At 47.1% G+C, this 26,315-nt stretch overlaps 1 protein-coding gene across 7 annotated transcripts in view; it reads left to right on the top strand.

Moving 5' to 3' along the window:
* sugct (succinyl-CoA:glutarate-CoA transferase) overlaps nt 1–26,315 on the top strand; it is a 747,294-nt gene that overhangs the window by 276,401 nt on the left and 444,578 nt on the right. For all 7 annotated transcript variants that reach the window (XM_038809927.1, XM_038809929.1, XM_038809923.1 and 4 more), the window contains one exon: nt 1,645–1,740. In XM_038809927.1, coding sequence (XP_038665855.1) covers nt 1,645–1,740 — 96 coding nt within the window. The remainder of the gene's footprint in view (nt 1–1,644; nt 1,741–26,315) is intronic.

Genomic DNA, 26,315 nt, shown 5'->3' with positions numbered 1-26,315 from the left:
TGTCTCCACAAGAGTCTGCTGTTAGTGTCAGCACCTCATTGATCTCATCCCTTGTGTCAGTTAATATTCTTGGATAAGTAGCACTCCTGCTCCCCCTTACTGCGCAAGCAAAATAAAAAAAATAATAGTTAAAAGGTTAACTTTTTAGTGAAGTGTGTTCCTGCTGAAAGGTCAGTTAAAAATAGCAGGTTAAGGGAAGGAAATGGGATGAGTAAATCTTCCAAATTATTTTAACTGCTCTCCCAACAACAGGTCTTCACTGTGTGATCAGGGCTAAAATTGTCCCTTGTACCTTTTGAATGTGCCAAAATTGCTGATTCCATGCAATTAATTCTGGATCATTTCTTTACGTCACACACCAAAGAAATTCAAAGAAGATTTACACAGTCAAATTTAACTTGGATTAAATTTGTTTTAATGAGAATGATATCTCAAGTGCATTTCATGTTAATTACCTTTTATTTTTGGGATCCTTAATCTCTGAATTAAGATACCAAGTACATTGAAAATAAGCTTTGGCAATGGTATTTTGCTGTACATTGGAATTTCAAAATTGATTGGGAATAAAATTGTGTTTCTGTCTTAAAGATAGAGGGTATTTAAAATGCTATTAATAATTGTTTCAGCTCCAGGTCCATAATGGTTTGAATTCTGCAACAGATTTGGGTAGATTTTCTGCCCCTGGGCCCCTGATTGCCTGTGAACACAGGATAATTTGGGATGTGGATGGTGGGAGGAAATTAGCACACATCTCCTCGGAAGACCCTTTTCTACCTTCCCTGCCTGAGCCCACAGTCGCAGGTATAGGAGCACAAATCTCTGACTAGAAAGTGGAGAAGTTCTTGAAGTTCAAGTATATATTTTATGGTTTAATATAGTAACTAATTGCACTTTAAAAGGGGTGAAATAGGTTTATTTTGGTTTGATAGGTTGAGATACATTGTTTATTAATTTGAAACTTAATTCATTTCTTTAATGGGAAGGCTTCTGATTGAGCAATCTCCCCCCTCCAATTTATAAAACGTTGAGTTTAATCCCAAATGAAACTGAAGAGATAAATTGATTCATAAGCAAGAAACACTTTCATTTAATCCACTTTCAGTTCCTGTTTTTTGAGTTCATGTTAAGTGTGGAAGCTTGTACGTTTACAGTTTTCCACTTGGCTGAATCTCAGATTAAAATTACATCTACCTAAATTCTCCAGTAAAAATCTCCAAATTATACATGTTCCTGCAGAAAACAAGCATTTGGCTCAATAATGTCTTTTTCTCCACATTGTAGCCACCCCACTTTAATTCCACTCTTTTAATGTATTTTCCAAGGAATTATCTAATTTTCCATTTGATGGTGCTTATGCATTTGGCTTCAACAATGGCAAAGAAGTCCACATTCGAACCATGTAAAGATGTTTCTTCTAACCTCACTCTTTAATTTCCTCTGATTATTTGAGCCCTGTCGTTAATCCCATGGTAACCAGATGAAATAATTGATCCCATAATAAACTTTAAGCATTTTTTTTCCTTTTAGCTTTCAAGGAAAGAAAATGTAATCATTGATGAGGAAGCAGTTTTCAATAATGAAAATAGAACTTTGAAAAAAACTTTTATCTTCACTGTTGATTGTCATTTCCATTGTTTCAAACAGGTTGCTTGCCTTACTCACATTGCTGCAAATTATCTCACTGGCAGAAAGGAAGCAAAACGGTGGGGGACTGCACATGAGAGCATTGTTCCTTACCAGGTGAGTGATTTATTTGTTATCTCTTAGTGGAAGAAATTCTTCTGAAGTAGTCACTAAATAAAAAATAATAATCTTAAGTGTTATGACAATCAACTTAATTTTTTAAAATATTCATTTACGGGATGTGGGCATTGCTGATTCGGCCAGCATTTATTGTCCATCCCGAGTTATCCTTCAGAAGGTAGTGGTGAGTTGCCTTCTTGAACCTCTGCAGTCCCTGAGGAGTGGATGCACCCACAGTGCCGTTAGAGAGAGAATTCCAGGATTTTGACCCAGCAACAGTGAAGGAACAGCAATTAGGGGCAGCACCGTGGGTAGCACTGTTGCTTCACAGCTCCAGGTTCGATTCCCGGCTTGGGTCACTGTCTGTGCGGAGTCCGCACGTTCTCCCTGTGTCTGCGTGGGCTTCCTCCGGGTGCTCCGGTTTCCTCCCACAAGTCCTGAAAGACGTGCTGTTGGGTGAATTGGACATTCTGAATTTTCACTCTGTACCCGAACAGGCGGCGGAATGTGGTGAGTAGGGTCTTTTCACAGTTACTTAATTGCAGTGTTAATGTATGCCTACTTGTGACAATAAAGAATATTATTAATTTAGCATGGCCAATCCGCCTAGCCTGCACATTTTTGGGTTGTGGGGGTGAAACACACGGAAACGTGGGGAGAATGTGCAAACTGCACACGGACAGTGACCCAGAGCCGGATTGAACCTGGGACCTCTGCGCCGTGAGGCAGCAGTGCTAACCCACTGCGCCAGGGTGCTGCCCAGTGTCTTTCTTTCTCAATGGAATATATCATTATTGAGAGTTACAAAATACCTTTCAATGTCTGTCCCTGCTTCTCTTTTATCTTAGTTTAAGCCTATTTTCCCATTCCAGTTTAGCAACTCTAATTCCGTATCTGTGTTTATGTAAGTTTAAGACACTACCTTCAGACCCAAACTTCTCATCCTCAAATTGACAATGAAATTCTATAATGATATGATAACTCTTAGCTTGAAGATACTTTGAGATAATTAATACAGATTAAAAAGTCAAAAGTAGCCTGTTCCCTGGTTGGTTACAGAAAGTACTATTGTAAACAAAGCTGACCCAACTAAACTCTATGAAGTCATCCTCCAGGCTACTTTAGCTATTTTGATTTGTCCAATCTAAATGAAGACTAAAATCTCCCAGGATTCATACAATACCTTTTGTTCAAGCCCCCATTATTTATTTATTTGTAAACCACTCTCACCAGTGATTTACTTCCTTTCCTATTTCTTATCTCCACCCAAACTGATTCTACATTTTGATCCTCTGATCCAATATCATTTCCTACTGCTGTACTAATCTCATGCCTTATTAACAGAGTCAACCACCTCCTTTTCCTCTCTTCCAAAATGTCAAAACCCTGAATATTCAGGTGCCACCTGTGTGATCACTTTGCAATCATGGGTGCGATCGAACCAACTTGCAACAAGGTCCCATGACGGGCACGTTTAGCCAGGTTTTTCCCAGCGCTCGCAGTGCAGAGAAACACCACGCTATCTATCGGGACTTTGTTGCAATTCGGACCTCGGCGGGGAATGCCTCGATGAGGCCACACTTAATCGAGTTACTTGCACTGAGGAGCTCCGACCACCGGAACTCCTCAATACAGGAAGAGATTGGGGAGCCATTTAAAAATGACAATCCCCCCAACCCTCTCTGAGCCCCAACTCACCAAGGGCGTCCTTGGGGGGGGCCCTTCCCACACCCTACCTCACATGGGCAGAGCACGCCTAGGCCCATTCTCCAGCGTGGGAAACTTGACAGCCTGGCACCTTGGCACTGCTAGCCTGGCATCGTGGCAGTGCCACAGCCAGCTGGCAGTGCCACCCGGGCACCTTCCAGGTTCAGGCTGCCACCCAGGTGACTGCCAGGGTGCCAGCCTTGCAGTGTCGGGGTACCAGGCTGGCAGTGTAACAGTGCTCAAGTGGCACCAACAGTGCCTGGATGTCACCTTTCCCAGAAGGCACCCACCTGGGAGATTCCGCCCCCTTCTTCCAAGAGCCGTTCTGTCGTCCCCGTTTGTGGGACCAGCACTGAACGGCGCTTGCCCAATGCTTTTGATCTACATCAGCCATTCCTCCAGGTTACTATGGCAATATAGACTTTAAGATGCATGTTGTAGCTTGGAGGTGTGGATAGTGATAGTAGATGGTAGTAATTTCTTTCCATTGTATGGCTGACCAGGAATCTGTGTTGTTCTTGCCACTTGCCACTGATGTATTTTGGAAGGATTTACAAGTTGATACTCAAGCTATTTGACTGTATAATGAAAGCAACCTCTTGGCTCCAGTCCTGTAGTGGGACTGGAACCCAGAGTTTTTCGTACAGAGGCAGGAACCCACTGCTCCACAAGAGCTCCTCCCAGATGTCACATTCTAGTCTAAATGAACCAAGCATTTGTCGCAAAATTAAACTTTTTATGAATATGTATGTATGTATATATATATATATATATCCACACATTTATGACCTGCTTGAGAGAACCAATTTCTCCTAATTTCCATCCAGAATGGGCAACCCCTGTTCTCAAAATATGCTGCCCAGATGTGCCTGAATGACCTGCTGATATATGAAAACAAATAAGCATCTAATTTGGTGTGTCTATTAACACATTCTAACCTTTTCCCTGCCTATGGTTTTGACTGAAACATTTCTGATAATTTAGATGGGCGGATGACACAGAATTTAGAAGTATTGTGAACTGTGAGAAGAGTAGTAATAGATTTAAAGTGGACAGCAAGAGCAGACACATCATGAAATTTAATACAGAGAGCTAACACTGCTTTCATTCAGTTTAGCCCATTTTGTTAGGAGACATGGTTTGAGGTACCTCAGAGGGATCCTGAACAATGGGGATCCCTAGTGTCAAGTCAGGAACCAAAGAAAAATAAGTATTCAGCATTCTCTTCGAATAGCATTGCCCTTCTTACCTTCACATAAGGCTTTAGTCAAAGATAGACAGTGAAAGTCTCATTGACAAAATCTTAAATTTACTTCACACCTCTTTACCTTGTCCAGGTAAACACAGAGAAAATATTCTTCAAAGTAAGATCGAGTTAACGCCAGGTAATAAAGCTGCCAATCACACAAAGCTAGCACTCCCCTATAAGCTGTCTAAGCAGACCTCTGCTGAACCGAGTCCATTAGCCATTCTTGTAGCTTAACCAAGCATTCATAATGAGGCTACATGGAGTCAAAACAGATGTCCAACTACATCTGTTGATACAGATGGCCTAACAATAATGAATACAACCATGCTGATGCCCCAGTAAACAGAGATAGGCCTTCTAACCTGCTGGCCTTGCCATCTGCCTGCCTTCATTGCCGCTTCACACCTCCTTCCAGAGGCAGTGGGACTTTTCCAGACCATGTCTTCCAACCTGACATGAAAAGAGTGCAAGCGAGCTTTTGCAGGGTGGAGATGGCATTATGGGGGTCAGGAAAATTCACAACTACTGATACCCTGTCTCTTTTACAAAAAATCGGACCATAGAAGCACAGAAAACAAGGAAGTTGTGGTGAACTTTTATAAAACACTGTTCAGCCTTAACCGGGTGTTGTATCCAATTCTGGGCAGAACATTTTGGGAAGAATGTGAAGACGCTGGAGACTGTGCAGAAAAGATTTATGAGAATGGGTGCAGGGATAAGGAAGTTCAGTTACGTAGAAAGATTGGAGAAAATCCTTAGTGAAGAGAAAGCTGAGAGTAGTTTTGATAGTGTATTCAAAACCGTAAAGGGGTCTGGATGAAGCACCTAGCAAGAAATTTCCGCATTAGTGGAAATGTGGATAACCAATGAATGCCAGAAACTGTGGTGATATGCATCACTGTTAATATACAAGGGGTTAATGTAAATACACTACGACAAAGTAAACACTAGAGGGAGCACCGGAGGCATCATGACATGCAGACATACAGCCAATGAACACATAGAATAGGACACGACCAATGGGCAGTCAAGACACCCAGAGCTAACACTACCACAAGGGGCAATCCCATATATAAGGACCGGGCACACATGCTCTTTCTCTTTCCACAGGCGACACTTAGAGAGAAGGACAGGGGCAGATCAGAAGCATCACACCCACCATGTGGTTTAGACAGACTGGTTAGTTAGACTGAGTTACTATAGCAAGATTAGCAGAAGAGTCAAACTCAAGTAGGAGAATTGTTAACTGTTCAATAAATGTGTTAAACCTAAGTCCAAGTCTGAACCTTCCTTTGTCAGAGCATACATCAAGGAAGCAGCTTATGCTACATGAAGAAGCATAATACAACATGGTACCAGTGAGCGCCTGTTGAATCTATATAGTTCAACTCAACATATCCGTGACTACCAGCAGCAGCACCCAGGCAAGATGATCGAGATTCCCGTCCCTCAGCAGCTCAGGTACCACGGCAATCTCAGTGCCAACTGGCGTGCATTCAAGCAGAGATTTGAGATCTACATGGTAGCATCCAACCTAGATGGCGTGGCTGATGCTGAGAAGATAGATCTTCTACTCACCATTGCGGGTGAAAGTGCAACAGAAATCTTCAACTCCTTCAAGTACTCCAAAGGGCAGGACAGGAGAGACTTCCAGACAGTCCTGGACAAGTTTGAAAACTACTGTGAGGTAAACACAAAAGAAATCGGTAATACTGGAGCTTATACTCACCACGAGGCAAAGGTAGGCTTGCAGGAGAGGCAAACGGCAGTTTTGATTGGCAGCCACCTTGCGAAAGAGCATTACATGCGCAGTTCCCGAGAAGACGCGAACTGGCAAAACAGTGTTTTGCGCATGCGCAAGAAGCCGTGCATGCGCAGTTGCGCAAAGCGCACAAGTAAAGGAAGGTCCGTTTGCGCATGCACGAGAAACTGCACATTCGCTGTTGCGTAAAAGCGCACAGTAAAGGAAAAGCGGATTGTGCATGCGCAATCCATTCCTACGCTCTACGTCACAAGCGCCATGATGTCAGAGGCCCCGGACCACGCCCACTTAAAGGGGAAATGTCCCAAAATAGTGAAAAAAAATTTAAAGCCAGAAAACACAATTCTTTCACCGGGAACGACAGCACAGTGACTGAACTTCGACCAGTAGCTGAAAGTAACCTCTGCAGAACACTGCAACAAGCAGTTAGCATCACCTTAAGAGATGATTTAGTCCTAGAAGACTACGACTCAGACGTTGATTTCTTCCTTGGACATAGTGAGCACAATGACAGCTCTGACACAAAAAGTGATGATATGGTTCTTGAAGACTACGACGCGGAAGATGATTTCATCATTGGACGTGACGACCTCAGTACCAAATCGGAACCACAGTGAGATTGTGTTGTACAGTGAAGCATCCAACACTGTCATGGATGAGGTCTTTGGATTTGAGGATCCTCAGCCCAGCATAGACGACATCCCGACCCATGAGTACAGGATTCTGCTGCGGCCTGACGCCAAGTGACAGAGAGCGGCCTGATGCCAAGAGACAGAGAGAGGTACACGCCCACAGAGCGGTCTGATACCACGAGAGTGGTCCACTCACCACGAAGAGTCCCCGTCTCCACACAGAAAGCATTGACAGACTCCACAGCGAGACCACTGCACGACTCCGTGGAGAGCGCACAGATCGACTCCACAGCGAGACCACTGCATGACTCCACACAGGGAATGAAGCCAGACTCCACAGACAGAGCGATACAAGCCTCCACAGCGAGCTCATTGACAGACTCCACGATGGAAGCAATGCAAGACTCTAGAGCGCAGTCCTTGCATGAACAAGACCATGAAGGTCTAGCAACCTTATCTGAGCAACCAGCTGCAGACGATGCAAGTCTGCCACGCTCAAGTGCACAGCAAGACGACTATGACAGTATACCACGTTCACGTGAACAGCAAAAAGACTATGACGGTCTAACCAGATTATTTGAGCCACCAGAAGAAGACTCTGACAGTCTACCCAGCTCATCGAACCGACAGGAAAGACGGTGAATGTCTACCCACTGTATGTGCGACAAGTGACAAAGGCTTCACAATTCTCATACAAGATATGCGGCATCTCAGCGAGACTGACAGACCTCAGCTAGTATGTACAGAGGCACTTGACAATCAAAGTGAGGTTACTAGTGACTCCAGTGACACCACGTTAATTCAAACCTCATCCACTCGAGCCTCTCCACAAGAAAATGCATTCCTGAACGTTTTGTCTCCGGACGGGGAGCATCAAGACACCTCAGATGATTCAAGTGAACCTGAAATGACTCCAGACGGGGCGTGTCAAGAAGCCAAAGCTGATTCAGATGAATCAGAAAGGACTCCAGACGGGGAGCATCGACAAGCCAAAGATGATTCAAGTGAACCGGACATGACTCCAGCTGGAGAGCGCCAAGGAATCCGAGATGGCACGCTCAATGAAACAGCAGATGTCACAAAGGACACTAACACAAGTAACTTTGTGAAGGGCTCGAATTGTCCACTCGGTGTGGTCATTGAGCGCAACAAACACAACAAAACCGCCAAAAACAACAACAAAGACAACAGTAAGAAGCGTACCAAAGGCACCAACATCAACAATAAGCACGACAAAACCAACACTGGAACAACGACTGATATGACATGGTACAACTCTGGAAATGCTGGACACTGTGACAGCACAGCTCAAGACAATGGCAAGTGTGCAGACATACCATGGCATGATAACGCATCTTACAAATTCACGTTTGCTACACGACGAACAAGCAGACCAGCTTTCAAGGCAGCTGACATACAGCATCAATACCGCAAACACAGACACAAGTCCAGGTCAGACAGGGAAGATGACATCAAGAATTGCTACCGCAAGCATAGAAAAAAAAAGATTCTAAATCAGACAACGACGTGATTTGACCATTTGCACACCTCCTGATGACTTCTTGGTTCCTTAAGCACAAGGACACTGACGGCGTTCACAAGGAAATGACAACATCAACGTCGACACTTCAATAACAAAACAAGAAAGCCAGTTGACCATATAGGACACGACCCATGGGCAGTCAAGACGCCCAGAGGTGACACTACCACAAGGGGGCAATCCCATATATAAGGACCGGGCACACATGCTCTTTCTCTTTCCACAGGCGACACTTAGAGAGAAGGACAGGGGCAGATCAGAAGCATCACACCCACCACGTGGTTTGGAGCAGACTGCGACAACGATCAAACGAGGAAAAATTATTTTTACACCGCGATTTATTAGAATCTTAAAAGTGCTCCCTGAGAGTGTGGTGGAGGCAAATATTTAATTGTGTCTTTCAAAATGGATTTGGATAATTATCTAAAGAGAAACAAAACCTACACAGGACTTCAGGGGAAGAGGGACAAGCTGAGAACGGACATGGACATGGTGGGATGAAAAGCCACGTTCTGTGCTGTAACCATTTTCTGGTTCAATGTTAGCATATCGATGCCTTTGAACATTTCTAAGCCTTTGTGTGACTCAACTTTAACCATAGTTGTGTCGTGGCTTTTACCAAATTGTGTATCCTTTAATTATAATGTTTAAGTAAACATGGAAGAAAATATGGCTAAATTGAGTTCCAATAGCTGTTGGTGATAGCTGTAATATAACTTCAGTTTTAAAACATCCTTTGTAAAATTAAGATCTTTTAATTTATTATCTTCCATGTACACAGGGTTAAGAAAAAGTTCCAACTGTAAAATCACAGGGATGACTGCCTATTTTAAGAGCGTGTTTTTGGCTGCCATCGCATGACTTCCCCTGTTAATGTCCCTAATGTGGCCGTCTTCGGTTCTTCCCCTCTTGGCATCAGCCACTAAATCTTGCTCGTTTTAAGGATGAAGAGCATTCTTCTTAGCCATACCACAAGCATTCTTAGTCTGTGGGCTGCTGTTTAGTCCTTTTCAACTTCAGTTTTAAACAAGAATGCAGATGACGCAACTTTGTGTTTCGGATATGTATTCGCCACAAGGAGGCCTCACCTGTTGCAGAGATCACAATGGTGTCACATTATCGTATGCAATTCTGTCCGCATTTTCATGGAAAAATCGAGAAACAAAGACTTCCATGACACCATAGAATTTTTTAAGGCCGACAACATTGAAACAGGCCATCAACCCAACCAGTCCATGCTGGTATCTATGCTCCCCTCAAGCTTCAGTTCATCCTCCCTCATTAAACTATATCATCATTACCCTTTATGCCCTTCTCCTCGTATGTTTATCTAATTTCCTCTTAAATGCATGTAAAGTATTCACCGTACATTATCCCTGTAATAGGGAGTTCCACATTCTCCGAACTCTCTGCGTGAAGACGTTTCTTCTGAATTCCCTCTTGGTGACTATCTTATATTGACATCCTGCAGTATTGTTTTCCTCAACAAGTAGAAACATTATTCCTGTATCTCCTCTTTCAGAAAGTAGGGGCTTTTCACAGTAACGTCATTGAAGCCTATGTGTGACAATAAGCGATTATTATTATAATTTTAAAGACTTTTATTAGGTCACTCCTCAATGTCCTCTTTTCAAGAGAAAGGAGAGCCAGCTTGTTCATCCATCCTGATAGACATGATCTTGCATTTGTGGTTTTATGCTTGTAAATCATTTTGAACCCTTTCCATTGCCACCATGAGCTTCTTACAATATAGCGATTAGAACTTTATGCAGTGCTCCCAAGTGCGATCTGACAAGTTTGATCAAGTTGAGCATAGTATAGTAGCTAGCCCATTTAAGGGATCAAGACTCACAAGGGTAAATACAATTGTTGTAAAAACGATCAAGTGCTTTATGGTGTGTGATGGTGTGTGATGGTTTCTGAGCTTGGTATTGGTGGAATGGGCATATTAAGTCAAGAAAATTGGTCAGCAATATAGAATGTAGTTTTGGGTAAAACTTCTCAATTTAACCAATTATCGAGAAACTTTGCCTTTTTATACCTCGGGAGTTAAAATAAGTTTAAAGGATCCATTGACATGGCAGATGCACATGGTCGACGGAGAGAATACATTTTCTGACAAATATCTATTCCTCTTGCTATGCTTTGTTATGCCCGTGGGTACCAGCAGTACATCTCTCTTGCAGATTCAAGAGATTTATTTTTCCAGAAGAATGACCTTTTCCTGGATTTTTCACTTAGATCAAGTACTTACAGTGATCAAGGGATCAAGCACAACTGTTCGCTGTATTTCTTGACTTATTGTTTACTATATTCGCTTCTATATAATCTCTGTATTAAGAGGAGATTGTGCTCGGACATTACACTGAAGGCTCAGCATAGTTCCAATGAATCAACAAACTGTCCAGCAAGCTCACCAACATTATTGTAAGTGCCGGTAGCGATCCAATGAAATTGTCATCAATTGCAGTAAATATTATGTCATTGAGAGTTATTTCCCATCGTTTGTTTCATGGCAGTGCTGGTTGTCGTGTATTTCTGGCTTTCATTGTTGCTTTGTGAAAGGAGGCTTTAAATGTGGGGCTGGATTCTCCGCAGCCCCACGCCGAAATCGTGGGGCGGGGCTGGAGAATCAACTTCTGCCGCCGAAATCGGGCCCAGCGCTGCTCCGGCGATTCTCGGGGACCTGAGAATCGGCGATTTACTTTGCGCGGCTGGGGGGGTGGCCTTTGCCAGAGGCGCGGCTGGGGGACCATTGCCAGAGGCGCGCCCAGCGATACTCCGCTCCCAGCCAGCCGTGTTCCCGATGGCGTGGTTCTAACCACTTATTGCCGTTTGGGAACTGCCGCACGTGGCAGCTGCGGACTCAGTTCGAGCCGCACTGGTGGGGGGGGGAGGGGGGATCGGGCACGGGGGGGGGGGGGGCTTTATGGGCGGCCGGGGCACAAATCCGACCGGTCCGATGCAAAGGCCCGTGGCCTATCAGGAGGGAAGCCTACATTTCGGAGCTCCCTCCGCGTCCGAGTCCGCCATGGTGCTCGGTGCGGCCGCTGCAGGCCACCATCGTGCGCATGCGCGGACTCTAAACCGGAATTGCGGGGGCCCGTACCTGCAGCTAAAGTTGCGTGAATCACTCCGTGTCCCTACTAGCCCCCTGAAGGTAAGTAAATCGACTGATCTTTTTGTTGAGGAAACTCCGGAGTGCAACGCCAGCATTTTTACGCTGGCGTGGGGACATAGCCCCATTTTGGGAGAATCCAGCCCGTTATATTTTCCAAGAGAAATTAATCAATATCATGTTATTGGTAGCACTTCCCATGCTCCAAGTTGTTTTACAAAAAAGTCAGCTGTTCCAGTCGCGGCTGGACACATCATCTTGTTGCAATCTCTCAAGGACTGCAAGACAGATTTTCATCTGTCATGTTTTTTTTTAAATTTAGAGTACCCAATTCATTTTTACCAATTACGGGGCAATTTAGCGTGGCCAATCCACCTACCCTGCACATCTTTGGGTTGTGGGGATGAAACCCACACAAACACGGGGAGAATGTGCAAGCTCTATACGGACAATGATCCAGAGCCGGGATCGAACCTGGGACCTCGGCGCTGTGAGGCAGCAATGCTAACCACTGTGCCACCATGCTGACCTTTCATCCGTCATGTTGGGTCGTTCGTTGTACAGCTGTAAGCCCAACCAGAAGCCCACCCAAAATATTTAAGTCACTCTAACTCTAGGAGTCAGGGTGCAGGCACAGGCCATGCATATGTGCCAACAGCCCAGGAGGTAAACCAGTCCTCGAGTGGCTGCTGTCTGTCCCATGATTTGTACACCTCTAGCATTTTTCCTAATCCATAAACTAAACAAACTTCTCAACCTACTATTATATTCTGTTAATTGCAGATTAAGAATGATAATTTTGGCAGTTAGCTGTAGCTATTGGAGCAACCAATTTATGGTCGAGAGAAACAAATAGACAAATTGTACTTTGAAGGGAAAATGGCCACATCAGACAAGTTATATTTTGTAAAACAAACAATTGAAAAATCATGTTTCAATTATGACAGAGCATAACAACTAGATTGTGGAGAAAAACATATTTTTGTTGCACAGAACAAAATGCTTTTAAGTTGTCTATTGGAAAACAATGCTAACCATTGGCTCTGATCGGAAACAATAAATGATGAGAAACAGAGTAAAGCATACAAAAGAAAGTTGCATTTTTATATCTACTTACCCACTGTTTTAATGTCCACAGCCTAGGTGCCACCCCTACCCCTAACTTCCAATCTTAAATTATCCACCACAGCTAGAAGTGAAAAATATAACTTGAAGAATGACTGCTTCACCTTTGGTAAACCTCCTGATGTCAGTAGGGAAAACACCAAACTGACAAATAACAGAGCATTTCCATTGACGCAGGATGTCCAATTAACCCATGAGTTCGTCGGTAACCCCAACTGGAATACACTCTACGGCCTACAAACTCTCAACAGCCCTACTACTCGATGGTGGACCTCAATGTTGACTGCAAACATCACCAGCTGAAACCTGGTAACTAGCCCTAGAGGTGTATCCCAGATTTCAATTTCCACGCAAAAATGTGGGCAAATTTCAAATGCTTGAGGTTGGACCAGGGAAGATATGGCTACATACTCCACAAGTGGAATATGAGGTAGAGCTCAAATTGTGACTATGTCCATCCAAGTCAGACTTTGCTAATATACTGATCCTTTGCCCTGAGAGGTCTATTCCTGCAAAAGCCATTGAATGGATTGTTTATGAAAAATATTTATTTATTTATTTATTTTAATTACGGAGCAACTTAGCATGGCCAATTCACCTACCCTACACATCTACACATCCTTGCGTTGTAGGGGTGAGACCCACGCAGACATGGGGAGAATGTGCAAACTCCACACGGACCGGGGGCCGGGATCAAACCCACGTCCTCGGCGGCGTGAGGCAATAGTGCTAACCACTATGCCACTCTGCAACCATTTTGAATGGATAGTTAACCTCCTCTTTGAACTGCAGCTGCTTCCCTAACCATATGACTAAAAAGTCTTTGGTAAACAGTTTTTCAAGTTGATGTTTCCCTCTCTTCCAAGAAACTTTTTTCATGTTGCGAGTCCTCATCTCACCCGTCTCTTTCTTCATGTTACAGTGGTTGAAAGAAAAGTTCCCCACTGTTCACAACGATAAATAATTGACAGTTCAGCGTTAAGGGCTTCAAGCTATTTTCCTAGTGCAGGGAGCCATCAAGGTTGAATAAGTAAACGAGAGGAGCAGGTGAATCAAGAATTATTGATCAGATGATGTCAATCTTGAAATAGTCCCTATAGAGCAAATATTTCCAAAGTGGGGCATAGTATAAACCAAGAAATAATGAGGGTTTGTGAGAATGGCACAATGGTAATCATGGGTGATTTTAATATGCATATTGACTGGTCTAATCAAATTGGTAAGGGTATCCTCGAGGGGTATTTCATAGTGTGTATGAGGGATTGTTTCTTAGAACAATATGTTATGGAGCCAAGCAGGGAGCAGTGTAGAGGCCAGCTATTTTCTGCTGCACCTGGTGGGTGGAGGATAGCTGTTTGGCGTGAATATTGGGCCCCAGTTTTGAGTGTCCATTTTGGATTGAGGATTTCAGCACTCATAGCCTCGTGTTGTGATTGGGGCGCATGGTTCAGCAGAGGCGCAGGGGGCCTGACACGCGTGTGGGCGGTGGAGATTGGAGCAGCACTTTTGCTGGGCGGGGGATGAGAGGGCCATTGTTCTGGCAAGTATGGTTTCGGTCACGGTTTGGCACTGTACTTGTGCTATGCCATTTATCGGATCGGGGACGTGGCAACACCGTGGCAGCGTTGGGGCGCTGTTGTCCACGTGTGGATAGTGGCGGGGTCAGCGGAGGTTCAGTTTGGACTGGATTTGGTGGTGGTGCGGGGTCGCATTCCATGGCATGCGTGGGTGTTCAAACATGAAGCATTTGGGGCTGGTGTTGCACATTGGGGATTGACGGCTGATCGTCAGGTCGGGCTCGTTTGATTCTGGCCCAGGCGGTTGGGTTGGCTTGGAGGTGTAGATAGATGGCTAAAGACTGATATGATTTAGTACCGAGAGGGTCCGTACAGCCATATTTATTCCGGAATCATCCTGTACTTTGATCTAAACTATTCGCTGTCCTATTTTTCATACTTTCACTTTGCCACTCTAACTCTTGAAGTAAATGCAAGCTGTTTTGCCATAAGCAAGAAACCATTTCTGTATTATTTAAAAAATTAAATTGTGTACAAGTTGCTTCTCTTTAAGTCCTCTTTGAGAGCCGGACTTACTGGAGAATAAGATTGTTACTCTCTATTGTAATCAAATAGAGGCAATAAACGATTCTTATTTGCACCCGAGAAATTTTAACTCAAATTTTTACTGAGTTTTAGTGTCGCATGCTCCTCACTAAATCCGCATGCTCCTCACTAAATCCGCATGGTAGATCTCTTTCAAGCAGGCAATTTTAGATTTAGTATTATGTAACGAAGAAAGATTGATAAATAGTCTTGTCCTTAAGTAATCTCTTGGAAGGAGTGATCACAGCATGCTCGAATTTCAAATTCAGATTGAGCGAGAGAAGACTGGGTAGCATTCTAAAGTTTTAGCATTGGAGAGAGGTAATTATACAGGCCTGAGGAAAGAGTTGGCCCAAGTAATCTGGGGCAGATAATTAAGGGGAGTGCAGTTAAAGGACAATGGCGCAGGTGCAGGGAGATATAGTACACCAAGGTCAGGAAGAGCAAGGGTCCAAACACAGCATGGTGGCACGGTGGTTAGCACTGCTGCCTCACAGCTCCAGGGACCCTGGTTCAATTCGGGCATCGGGTGACTGTTTAGAGTCTGCATGTTCTCCCCGTGTTGCGTGGGTTTCCTTGGGTGCGCCGCTTGCCACCCATGATCCAAAGATATGCAGGTTAGGTGGATTGGCCGTGCTAAATTGCTCTTAGTGTCCAAAAAGGTTGGGCGGGGTTACGGGGATAGGGTGAAGATGTGGGCTTAAGTATGGCGCTCTTTCCAAGAGCCGGTGCAGACTCGATGGGCCGAATGGCCTCCTTCTGCACTGAATTCTTCTTTAAAAATATTTTTATTAAGGTATTTGCAAAAAATTTTATAACAAAAACATTGAGATGGTAAAATAAACATTTCTCCACCCGACGCAATCTTCACGCACCTCAACCATCAACACCTATCCGCCCGCCGCCCCCCCTTCAGAATGCTGATTCTGCCGACATTTAAATTTTCCCCGAGAAAGTTGACGAACGGCTGCCACCTCCGAGAGAACCCCAACATTGACCCTGTTAAGGCAAACTTTATTTTCTCAAGACTGAGAAACCCAGCCATGTCAGTGACCCAGGTCTCTACACTCGGGGGGGCTTCGTATCCCTCCACATTAACAAGATCCATATCCGGGCTACCAGGGAGGCAAAGGCCAGGACGTCAGCCTCTTTCACTCCCTGAACCCCCGGATCTTCTGACCCTCCAAAGATCGCTACCTCTGGACTCGGCACCACCCGAGATCCTAGCACCGTGGACATTGCCTTCGCAAACCCCTGCCAAAACCCTCTGAGCTTCAGGCATGCGCAGAACATCTGGACATGGTTTGCTGGGGTTCCCGCGCACCTCACACATCTACCCCCAAAAACTTGCTCATCCTCGCCACCATCATGTGTGCCCGGTGGACCACCTTAAGTTGTATTAGGCTAAGCCTGGCACACAAAGAGGAGGAATTGACCCTGCTTAGGGCGTCTGCCCATAGAGCCGCCCCTAACTCTCCACTTAGCTCGCCCTCCCACTTGCCCTTAAGCTCCTCCACTGGGGTTTACTCCGCCTCTTACAGCTCCTGGTAGATACCCGACACCTTTCCTCCCCACCCAGGAACCGGAAACTACTCTAACCTGTATCCCTCATGGCGGCAGCAGCGGAAAGGCCGGCACCTGCTTTCTCAGGAATTCTCGCACTTGCAAATATCTAAACCCTTCCTCCAGCGCCTTCAAGCTGGGAAAACTCCCAGCTATAAACAGATCCCCCATCCTTCTAATATTCCTTCCCTCTGCCAGCTCTGGAATCCACCATCCAGCCTGCCCGGTGCAAACAAGTGGTTGCTGCAAATCGGGGTCCAGACCGACGCACCTTCCACCTTCTTATACTTCCTCCACTGCCCCAGATCCTCAGTGCCACCACTACTACTGAACTTGTGGAGTATCGGGCCGCGAGAACGCAGAGGTGCTGTTACAATGCTCGGTGCCTTTACATGACGCCGCCTGCAACCGCTCCCATGCCGACCCCTCCCCCATTACCCACTTCCTAATCATGGCTATGTTAGCCGCCCAGTAGTAATTGCAGAAGTTCGGCAGCGCCAACCCACCCTTCCCCCTGAACTACTCTCCAACCCACGTTTTCTTCACCTGCGGGTTTTATTCGCCCATACAAAGCCCAAGATGATCTTGTTTACCCACTTGTAAAAGGCCTTAGGGATGAAGATGGGAGGCACTGAAAGACGAACAGAAATCTGGGGAGGACCGTCATTTCCACGGTCTGTACCCCTGCACTGAATTCTATGAAAATATAAACACTTAAACCATAGCTTAAGGTTTCAGGGGTAAGGAAGGGAGTAATGAGAAAGGAAGGAGGTCAACAATGTTCAGACTCTGCAGAACCAGACAGTGTAATATTGTAGCACAATGAAGAGTGCAAGGAGAAAGAAGATTGTGTAGGACTGAACATTTGAACTTCAAACAAATAGGAACAAAGCGATCATGTGAGTACTGACAATATTAATGTTGATAAAATATAGAAAATTATGAATTGTAACGATAGATCCAAAAGGATTTTTCCTCATTAATCAACTTGACTATGAGAAAGTGAGATCAAAGTGAAATCAATGAAAACTCCATGATCTGATGTAATTAGGCTTCCAAAAGCCAAGTTTTATGTAAAAAGCTTACACTTCAGCTCAAATCCATGGGGGAATTGGAAGAAGATTAGCCTTGGGAATTGATATGAAATTGGATGCTGAGTAGAAAGCAAGGAGTACTAGATGGAAGAGTTACATCAGGATGAGATGTTTGGGCTTTCTATTTTGAACTCCAGTTATCACCTTCCACCGTTAGATTTTGCTGCATATGCAGAATAATCTTTAGAGAAAAAAATGGGTGTAGACCTTAAAGGTCTAAGAGCTGTTTAGTCGAGCTGCAGCATCTTGGGGCCTTGGGAGAATGCATGGACTTCTATAAGCATGTGGAAGTACACAATTTTGAAGAACTCAGTACCCTGAGTGATTCTGGATGATGTTTTTTGCAGAAGGTATTTGATCAAGAGGCAGTGTAAAAGGAGCAAGGTTTTGTCACCACAGTTAACAAAAATTGCAATTGACCAACATAGCATGAAAGGTGACTGGTTGGATAAGGGAGCCATGTTACCTGTTGAGTATAAGAACATTAGACATAGGAGCAGGAGTAGACCCCATGGCTCATCGAGACTGCTCCTCCATTCAATACAATCATGGCTGATCTTCGACTTCAGTCCCATTTTCCCACCCGCTCCCCATATCCCTTAATTCACTGGGAGACCAAAGATCTGTCTATCCCAGCCTTAAATGTTTTCAATGATGGAGCAGCTGGTGTAGAAAATTCCAAAGATTCACAACCCTTAGGTTTTCTCCTAAATAATCAGCCCTTTACGCTGAGACTATCAGGGAGGGCATGGTAGCACGGTGGTTAGCACAGTTGCTTCACAGTCCAGGGTCCCAGGTTCAATTCCCAGCTTGGGTCACTGACTGTGCGGAGTCTGCACGTTCTCTCCGTGTCTGTGTGGGTTTCCTCCGGTCGCTCGGGTTTCCTCCCACAGTCCAAAGATGTGCAGGTTAAGTGGATTGGCCATGCTAAATTGCCTTTAGTGTTCAAAAAGGTTGGATGGGGTTATGGGGATAGGGTAGAGGTGTGGGCTTAAGTAGGGTGCTCATTCCAAAGGGCCGGTGCAGACCCGATGGGCTGAATGGTTTCCTTCCGCACTGTAAATTCTATGATTCTATCCCCGGCTTTTAGATTTCATGACAAATGGAAAAGATCTCTTGGCGTGCACCCCATCACACCCCTTCAGAATTTTGAAGTTTTCAATGAAGCTGCCTCTCATTCTTCTAAGATCTAGATATTGTATGCCCAGTTTACTCAGCCTCTCACCATAGGACAACCCTGTCATCCCAGGGACCAATTTAGTGAACCTTCGCTGTACCGCCTCCAATGCAAGTATACCCTTTCTTAAAGGTGGAGACCAAAAACTGCACACAGTACATCTGATGTGGTCTCCCCAAAACCCTACACAAGACTTATTTATTCTTGAACTCCTTGCAATAAAGGCCATTTGCTTTCCTAATTCCTTGTGCACAGGCAAGCTAGCTTCCTGTGTTCCTTGCACCAGCGCACCCAAGACCCTTTGAACATCAACATTTACAAGTTTCTCCCCTTTTAAAAATATTCTGCTTTTTTATTCTTTTTTTAAATAATTTTTATTGAAGAAATTTTTCAAAATACAAACATTTAACCCCCCCTACATTTAAATTTAAATTATATCAAAACAAAGTCAAACCCCCCTACTTAACAAAAAGTCCCCCACCCCCTACTCGCGCGTCCCCCCCATCCCCCCCCCCCGCCGGCGAACCGACAGTCAGACCAATTTATCATTTCTGGCAGTGTCCTCGGCAGGCCTTGCCCGTGCCACCACCGCTACCGTACTTCCTTCGTTGTTGTCCCCCCTCCCCCCCCCCTCCCTCCCGCCCTCTCCCTCCCCTCCCGGGTTGCTGCTGTCACGACCTCAGTTTTCTATCTCTGATCTAAGAGGTCCAGGAAGGGTTGCCATCGCCTGAGAAAACCCCTGCACCGACCCTCTCAGGGCGAATTTGATCCTTTCCAATTGGATGAAGTTTGCCATGTCGTTTAACCAGGTGTGAACACTCGGAGGCCTTTCGTCCCTCCACTGAATCAAGATCCTCCTCCGAGCCACCAAGGACGCAAAGGCTAATATTCCAGCCTCCCTCGCCTCCTGTACCCCCGGCTCCACCCCAACCCCGAAGATCGCAAGTCCCCATCCTGGCTTGACCCTGGACCCCACCACTCTCGACACCGTCCCTGCCACCCCCTTCCAGAACTCCTCCAGTGCCGGACATGCCCAAAACATATGTGCATGATTCGCAGGGCTTCCCGAACATCTAATACACCGTCTTCACCCCCGAAAAACCGACTCATCCTTGTCCCCGTCATGTGGGCTCTATGCAGTACCTTAAATTGAATGAGACTTAGTCTCGCACATGACGACGACGAGTTGACCCTCTCCAGGGCGTCTGCCCATGCCCCGTCCTCTATCTGTTCCCCCAGCTCTAACTCCCACTTATCTTTCAGCTCCACTACTGGTACCTCCTCCACCTCCTGCATAATCTTATAGATGTCCGAGATCTTCCCCTCCCCGACCCAGACCCCTGATAGCACCCTATCACTCGCCCCCCTGTCGGGAAGCGCGGGGAACCCCTCTACCTGTCGTCTGGCAAATGCCTTCACTTGGAGGTACCTGAACGTGTTCCCCGGGGGGAGCCCAAATTTCTCCTCCAGCTCTCCCAAGCTCGCAAACCTCCCCTCTATAAACAAGTCCCTCAGTTGTCTAATACCCCCCTCTGCCAGCTCTGGAATCCCCCTCCTGTATTTCCCGGTGCAAATCTTTGTTCCCTCTTAATGGGTGCCCCCTATCAGACCTCCCACTTCCCCCCTGTTGTCGCCTCCACTGGCCCCAAGATCTTGAGGGTGGCCGCCACCACCGGGCTCGTGGTATACCTCGTGGGAGGGAGCGGGCCAGGTGCCGTTACCAGTGCCCCTAAGCTTATGTTGCCGCAGGACGCCCTCTCCATGCGCTTCCAGGCTGCCCCTCCCCTTCCATCATCCACTTTCGTACATCGATGTATTGCCGCCCAGTAATATCCTGAAAGGTTGGGTAACGCCAGCCCTCACACTAGCCCTACTCTCGCTCCAAAAAGACCCTTCTAACTCTAGGGGTGCCATGTGCCCACACATACCCCATAATACTACTCGTTACCTTCTTGAAAAAGGCCCTGGGGAGGAAGATGGGCAGACACTGGAACAAAAACAGAACCATCGGGAGGACCGTCATTTTAACTGACTGCCCCTCCCTGCCAGCGACAGCGGCACCATGTCCCACCTCTTAAACTCCTCCTCCATCTGTTCCACCAGTCTAGAAAAGTTCAACTTGTGGAGGGTCCCCCAGTTTCTTTGCCACCTGCACCCCCAAGTACCTAAAACTTCAACTGCTCTTTTGAAGGGGAGCCTCCAATTCCCTCCCCCTGGTCTCCCGAGTGTATTACAAGACCTCACTTTTCCCCAGATTTAATTTATACCCCGAAAAGTCCCGAACTCCGCTAGTATCCCCCATTACCTCCGCATTTCCCCCCTCCGGGCTGCCACATACCAACACAAATCATCCGCATAGAGCGAGACCCGATGTTCCTCCCCTCCCCTTGTCAGTCCTCTCCACCCCCCTGAACCCCTCAGTGCCATCGCCAACGGCTCAATCGCTAATGCAAAGAGTAAGGGGGATAGGGGACATCCCTGCCTAGTACCTCGATGGAGCCCAAAATTATTCTGACCTCCTCCCGTTTGTTACCACACTCGCCATCGGAGCTGAATAGAGCAGTTTTACCCACTTGATAAATCCCTCCCCAAACCCAAACCTTTCCAACGTCTCCCACAAGTATTCCACTCCACCCTGTCAAATGCCTTCTCCGCGTCCAGCGCTACCACTATCTTCCGCCTCCCCCTCCACTGCTGGCATCAGGATCACGTTTAACAATCTCCGGACATTTGTGTTAAGTTGGCGTCCCTTCACGAACGCCCGTCTGGTCTTCATGGATTACCCCTGGCACACAGTCCTCTATCCTGGTTGCCAGGACCTTTGCTAACAGCTTGGCGTCAACATTTAGGAGGGAGATGGGCCTGTAGGACCCGCACTGGACCGGGTCCTTGTCCCTCTTCAAAATCAATGAGATCAGGGCCTGCGACATTGTTGGGGCAGAACCCCCCCCTCGCGCGCCTCATTAAAGGCTCTCACCAGCACTGGACCCACCAAGTCCACAAATTTCCTGTAAAACTCCACCGGGAACCCATCCGGCCCCGGCGCCTTCCCCGCCTGCATCTGGCCTATCCCTTTAATTAGCTCCTGCAGCTCTATCGGCGCCCCAACCCTTCTACCAGCTCCTCCTGTACCTTTGGGAACCTCAATTTGTCGAGAAAGTTCTTCATTCCCCCTCTCCTCTTCGGCGGTTCAGACCTATAACAATTCCCTATAGAAGTCCCTAAAGACCCTATTCACCTCTTGCCCCTTCTGCACTACGTCCCCACCCTCTCTCTCACTCCCCAATCTCTCTGGCTGCATCTCGCTTACGAAGCTGGTGTGCCAGCATCCTGCTGCGCCTTTTCCCCCGTACTCATACGCCGCACCCTGCGCCCTTCTCCACTGCGTTTCCGCCTTCCTAGTGGACAGTAGGTCGAACCTGGCCTGCAAGCTACGCCCGCTCCCTTAATAGCCCCTCCTCTGGTGCCGCCGCATATTTCCTATCTACTTCTAGGAGCTCCCCCACCAGCCTCTCCCTTTCCTGCCTCTCTCCTCCCTCTCTCTGTGTGCCCTTATGGAGATCAGCTCTCCTCTAATCACTGCTTTCAAGGCCTCCCAGACCGTCCCCACCTGCACCTCACCTGTGTCATTCGTACCCAGATAGTTCTCAATGCCCGTTCTCAACCCTTCTGCACACCTCTTCGTCCCGCCAACAGCCCTACATCCAGGCGCCACAACGGGCGTTGATCCCGCGCCTCCCCCCATTCCACGTCCACCCAATGTGTGCATGGTCCGATATCGCAATGGCCGAGTACTCCGTGTCCTGCACTCTCGGTATCAGCCCCCTGTTCAATACGAAAAAATCTATCCTAGAGTACACTCTGTGGACGTGGGAGAAAAAAGAATACTCCCTCGCCCTAGGCCTACCAAATCTCCATGGGTCATACCCCTCCCATCTGCTCCATGAACCCCCTTAACACCTCTGCCGCTGCCGGCCTCCTATTCCGTCTGGAACTCGATCTATCCAGCCCAGGGTCTAACACCGATTAAAGTCCCCTCCATGATCAGGCCCCCTGCCTCCAGTCCCTGGATGAGGCCCAGCAGGCGCCTCATAAAACCCGCGTCGTACCAGTTCGGGGCTACACATTTACCAGCACCACATTCTCTCCCTGCAACCTACCCCTCACCATCACATACCTGCCCTCCTTATCTCCACCACCTCTGCCGCCACAAACGACACCCTCTTTCCCACCAAAATCGCCACCCCCCGGTTCTTGATATCCAAGCCTGAGTGGAACACCTGTCCCACCCACCCCCTTCTCAGGCGGACCTGATCTGCTACCCTCAAATGAGTCTCCTGCAGCATTGCTACATCAGCCTTCAGTCCCTTCAGGTGTGAGAAGACCCTTGATCTTTTAACCGGCCCATTCAGCCCCCTTACGTTCCACGTGATCAATCGGATCGGCTGAGCGACCGTCCCTACTCCCTGTCGATTAGCCATGTCTTGTCCCTTGCTCGCCCCGGGTCATCCCTCCTTTTCTGACCCGCTTCCCATAGCGATGCCCCCCCCCCCCCCCCCCCCCCCCCCCCCCCCCCCGGCTCTCCCTTCTCGTCCCTGGTCTTTCCAGCAGCAACCCGGTGTCCCCCCTAACCTTCCCCCCCCCCCCCTTACCCCCCCCCCCCCCCCCCCCCCCCCCCCCCCGGCTAGGACCCCTCCTAGCCGCGATGTACCCAACATCGTACTCCCGAGAGTCAGCTGGTCTCCGCTGACCGGGCTGCTCCTGCCACATTCCGACTCCTCCCGGTTCACCCCCATCTGCGCCCGTGAAAGATCCCCTTAAAACCCCAGAGAAAGACCCGCATAATCAGCCCACTCCCCCCCGCCCGTCTCCCCAACTTAACGATATAAATACCCAAGGCAAATAAATACATAAATACTTAACTACATACTTAAATAACAAATAATTAACTAGCTATCAACTACAGTGTGCTCAACCATCACCCTCCATCAAACAGTATAAATAACCACAGATAACCATAACCAGAAAAGAAAGAAAGAACAAAAAACAAGCACCCAGATGAAAAGGTAAAAGGGGTAAATAACTAAGGGAAATTGGAAACGGGAAGAAACACCCCATAAGAAGCCAACGACCCACAATAGAGATTTCAACAGTTCAAATATACAGAAACACCCAACAACTCGAAACCTTCAAGATATTCAGAAAAGTCAAACGTTCGAGAAAAAACACCCCAAACAATCCACGAAACTGTTACCCAGTTCCGACCTGGCCTGAAAAAGAAAAGGGCCACTTGCTCAATCAAGAGTCCCCAGGCGGCTACGACCGCCGGTGCTCCCAGGTTTTAGTTCGTGTCCAACTTTTCCTCTGTACAAAGGTCCAGGCCTCCTCTGGGGACTCGAAATAATGATGTTGGTCCTTGTAGGTGACCCACAAGCGCGCCGGCTGCAGCATTCCAAATTTGATCTTTTTCGCGTGTAGCACCGCCTTTGTCCGGTTGAACCGGGCCCGCCGCTTTGCCACCTCCGCACTCCAGTCCTGGTACACCCTTACCGTCGAGTTCTGCCACTTGCTGCTTTTCTCCCTTTTTGCCCACCTCAGGACTTTCTCTCGATCACTTAGCCACTGGAACCGCACCAGCACCGCCCTCGGGGGCTCGTTTGCCCTAGGCCTCCTGGCCATGACCCGGTATGCCTCTTCCAGTTCCAGGGGCGCCGGACCGGCCCCTTCCCCCATCAGGGAGCTCAACATCTCCGCCACATATCTCGGGAGATCCGACCCCTCCAGGCCTTCTTCCAGGCCCAGGATCCTCAAATTTTTCCTCCTCATCCGAGTGTCCAGCTCCTCGAAGCGGCTCTGCCACTTCATGTGGAGTGCCTCGTGCACCTCCACCTTTGCCCCGATGACTCCTCCCTCGCGGTCATCTCCTGCTGCAGCTCTCTGATCGACGCCTCTTGGGTCGCCTGGGCTCCCACCAACCTGGTGGTCGTCGCGTTCATGGACTCTAAGAGCTCCACTTTCAGCTCCGTGAAAAAACGGAGGACAGCGGCCTGCTGCTCCTCCGCCCATTTCTTCCATTCCTCCGGTGCGCCGCCGGCCGCCATTTTGATTTTCTTCCCCCGCTTTTTTTGGGGAGCTGCTGCCGTTTTTCTTGCCGCTCCACTCCGGGTACCGACCATAAAATCGGTCTAGTTCTCCTCAGGGGACCTTCCCCCACCGGGATTCGTCTTTACTGCACCTTTGGGGCCCTCCAGTTGGCCCGAAAACACCTTTGTCGCAGGAGCTTCCAAGTGTGCGACTTAGCTAGTCATAGCCGCACCCGGAAGTCCTGCTTTTTATTCTTATCACCAAAGTGAATAACTTCACATTTCCATATATTCTACTACATCTACCATTTTCTGTGCGGCACCTTATCAAATAGCTTTGAAAATCCAGATACACTACATCTACCAGTTCCCACTATCTACCCTACTAGTCACAACCTCAAAAACTCCAATACATTTTTCAGGCACGATTTCTCTTTCGTAAAACCATGTTGACTTGTTCTAATCATTCCATGTTTTTCTGAGAACATTGTTAAGGCTTCCGTAATAATAGATTTCCACATTGTCCCAACAACTGATGTTCGACTACTTGGCCTCTAATTCCCTGCTTTCTCATTCCCTCCTTTCCTGACAAGTAGTGTAATGTTTGCCAACTTCTGATCTAGTGGGACCATTCCTGAATCTAAGTAATTTTGGAAAATCATAACCAGCACGTCCATTATCTCTGCAGCTATCTCTTTTAGAACCCTAGGGTGTAGGCCATGAAGTGTGACTTGTCCTGACTCACTTTCCATTGTGGAGGAAATAAGGTATCTCTCCACTACTCTACTGCCTGGCACAAGCCAAGCTTCATGACCTTGTTTGAAAAATGTATTGGAGCTTTTGAGGATGTGACTAGTGTAGGCCATGAAGCTTATCTTGTTCCTGGCAGTAGAGCAATGGAAAGATACACTATTTCCTCCACTATAGAAGGTGAGTCAGGACAACCGTGATACACGAGATAGGTGGCATGGTGGCACAGTGGTTAGCACTGTTGCTTCACAGCGCCAGAGATCTGGGTTAGATTACCGGCTTGGGTCACTGTCTGTGTGGAGTCTGCACGTTCTCCCCGTGTCGGCATGGGTTTCCTCCGGGTGCTCCAGTTTCCTCCCACAAGTCCCGAACAACGTGCTGTTAGGTGAATGGGACATTCTGAATTCTCCCTCAGAGTACGCGAACAGGTGCTGGACTGTGGCGATTAGGGGATTTTCATATTAACTTCATTGCAGTATCATTGCAGTAAGCCTACTTGTGCCACTAATAATGATTATTATTATGTGCTGCCACTTTTATGTCATACATTCGACAGAAGAGCCATGAAAACCTTGGAAAACTGACATAAAATCCAGGGTTTCCATAAGATCACTGCTGTACCATCAGCAGATGAGCAGGAAAATCTCCTATGGAAATTCACCCCTCTGTA

The sequence above is a fragment of the Scyliorhinus canicula genome, chromosome 10 (assembly GCF_902713615.1).
Source record: "Scyliorhinus canicula chromosome 10, sScyCan1.1, whole genome shotgun sequence".
In the NCBI taxonomy this organism is placed as follows: domain Eukaryota; kingdom Metazoa; phylum Chordata; class Chondrichthyes; order Carcharhiniformes; family Scyliorhinidae; genus Scyliorhinus; species Scyliorhinus canicula.
The sequence above is the reverse complement of the archived record's forward strand: the minus strand, read 5'-3'. Positions and strand labels throughout refer to the sequence as shown.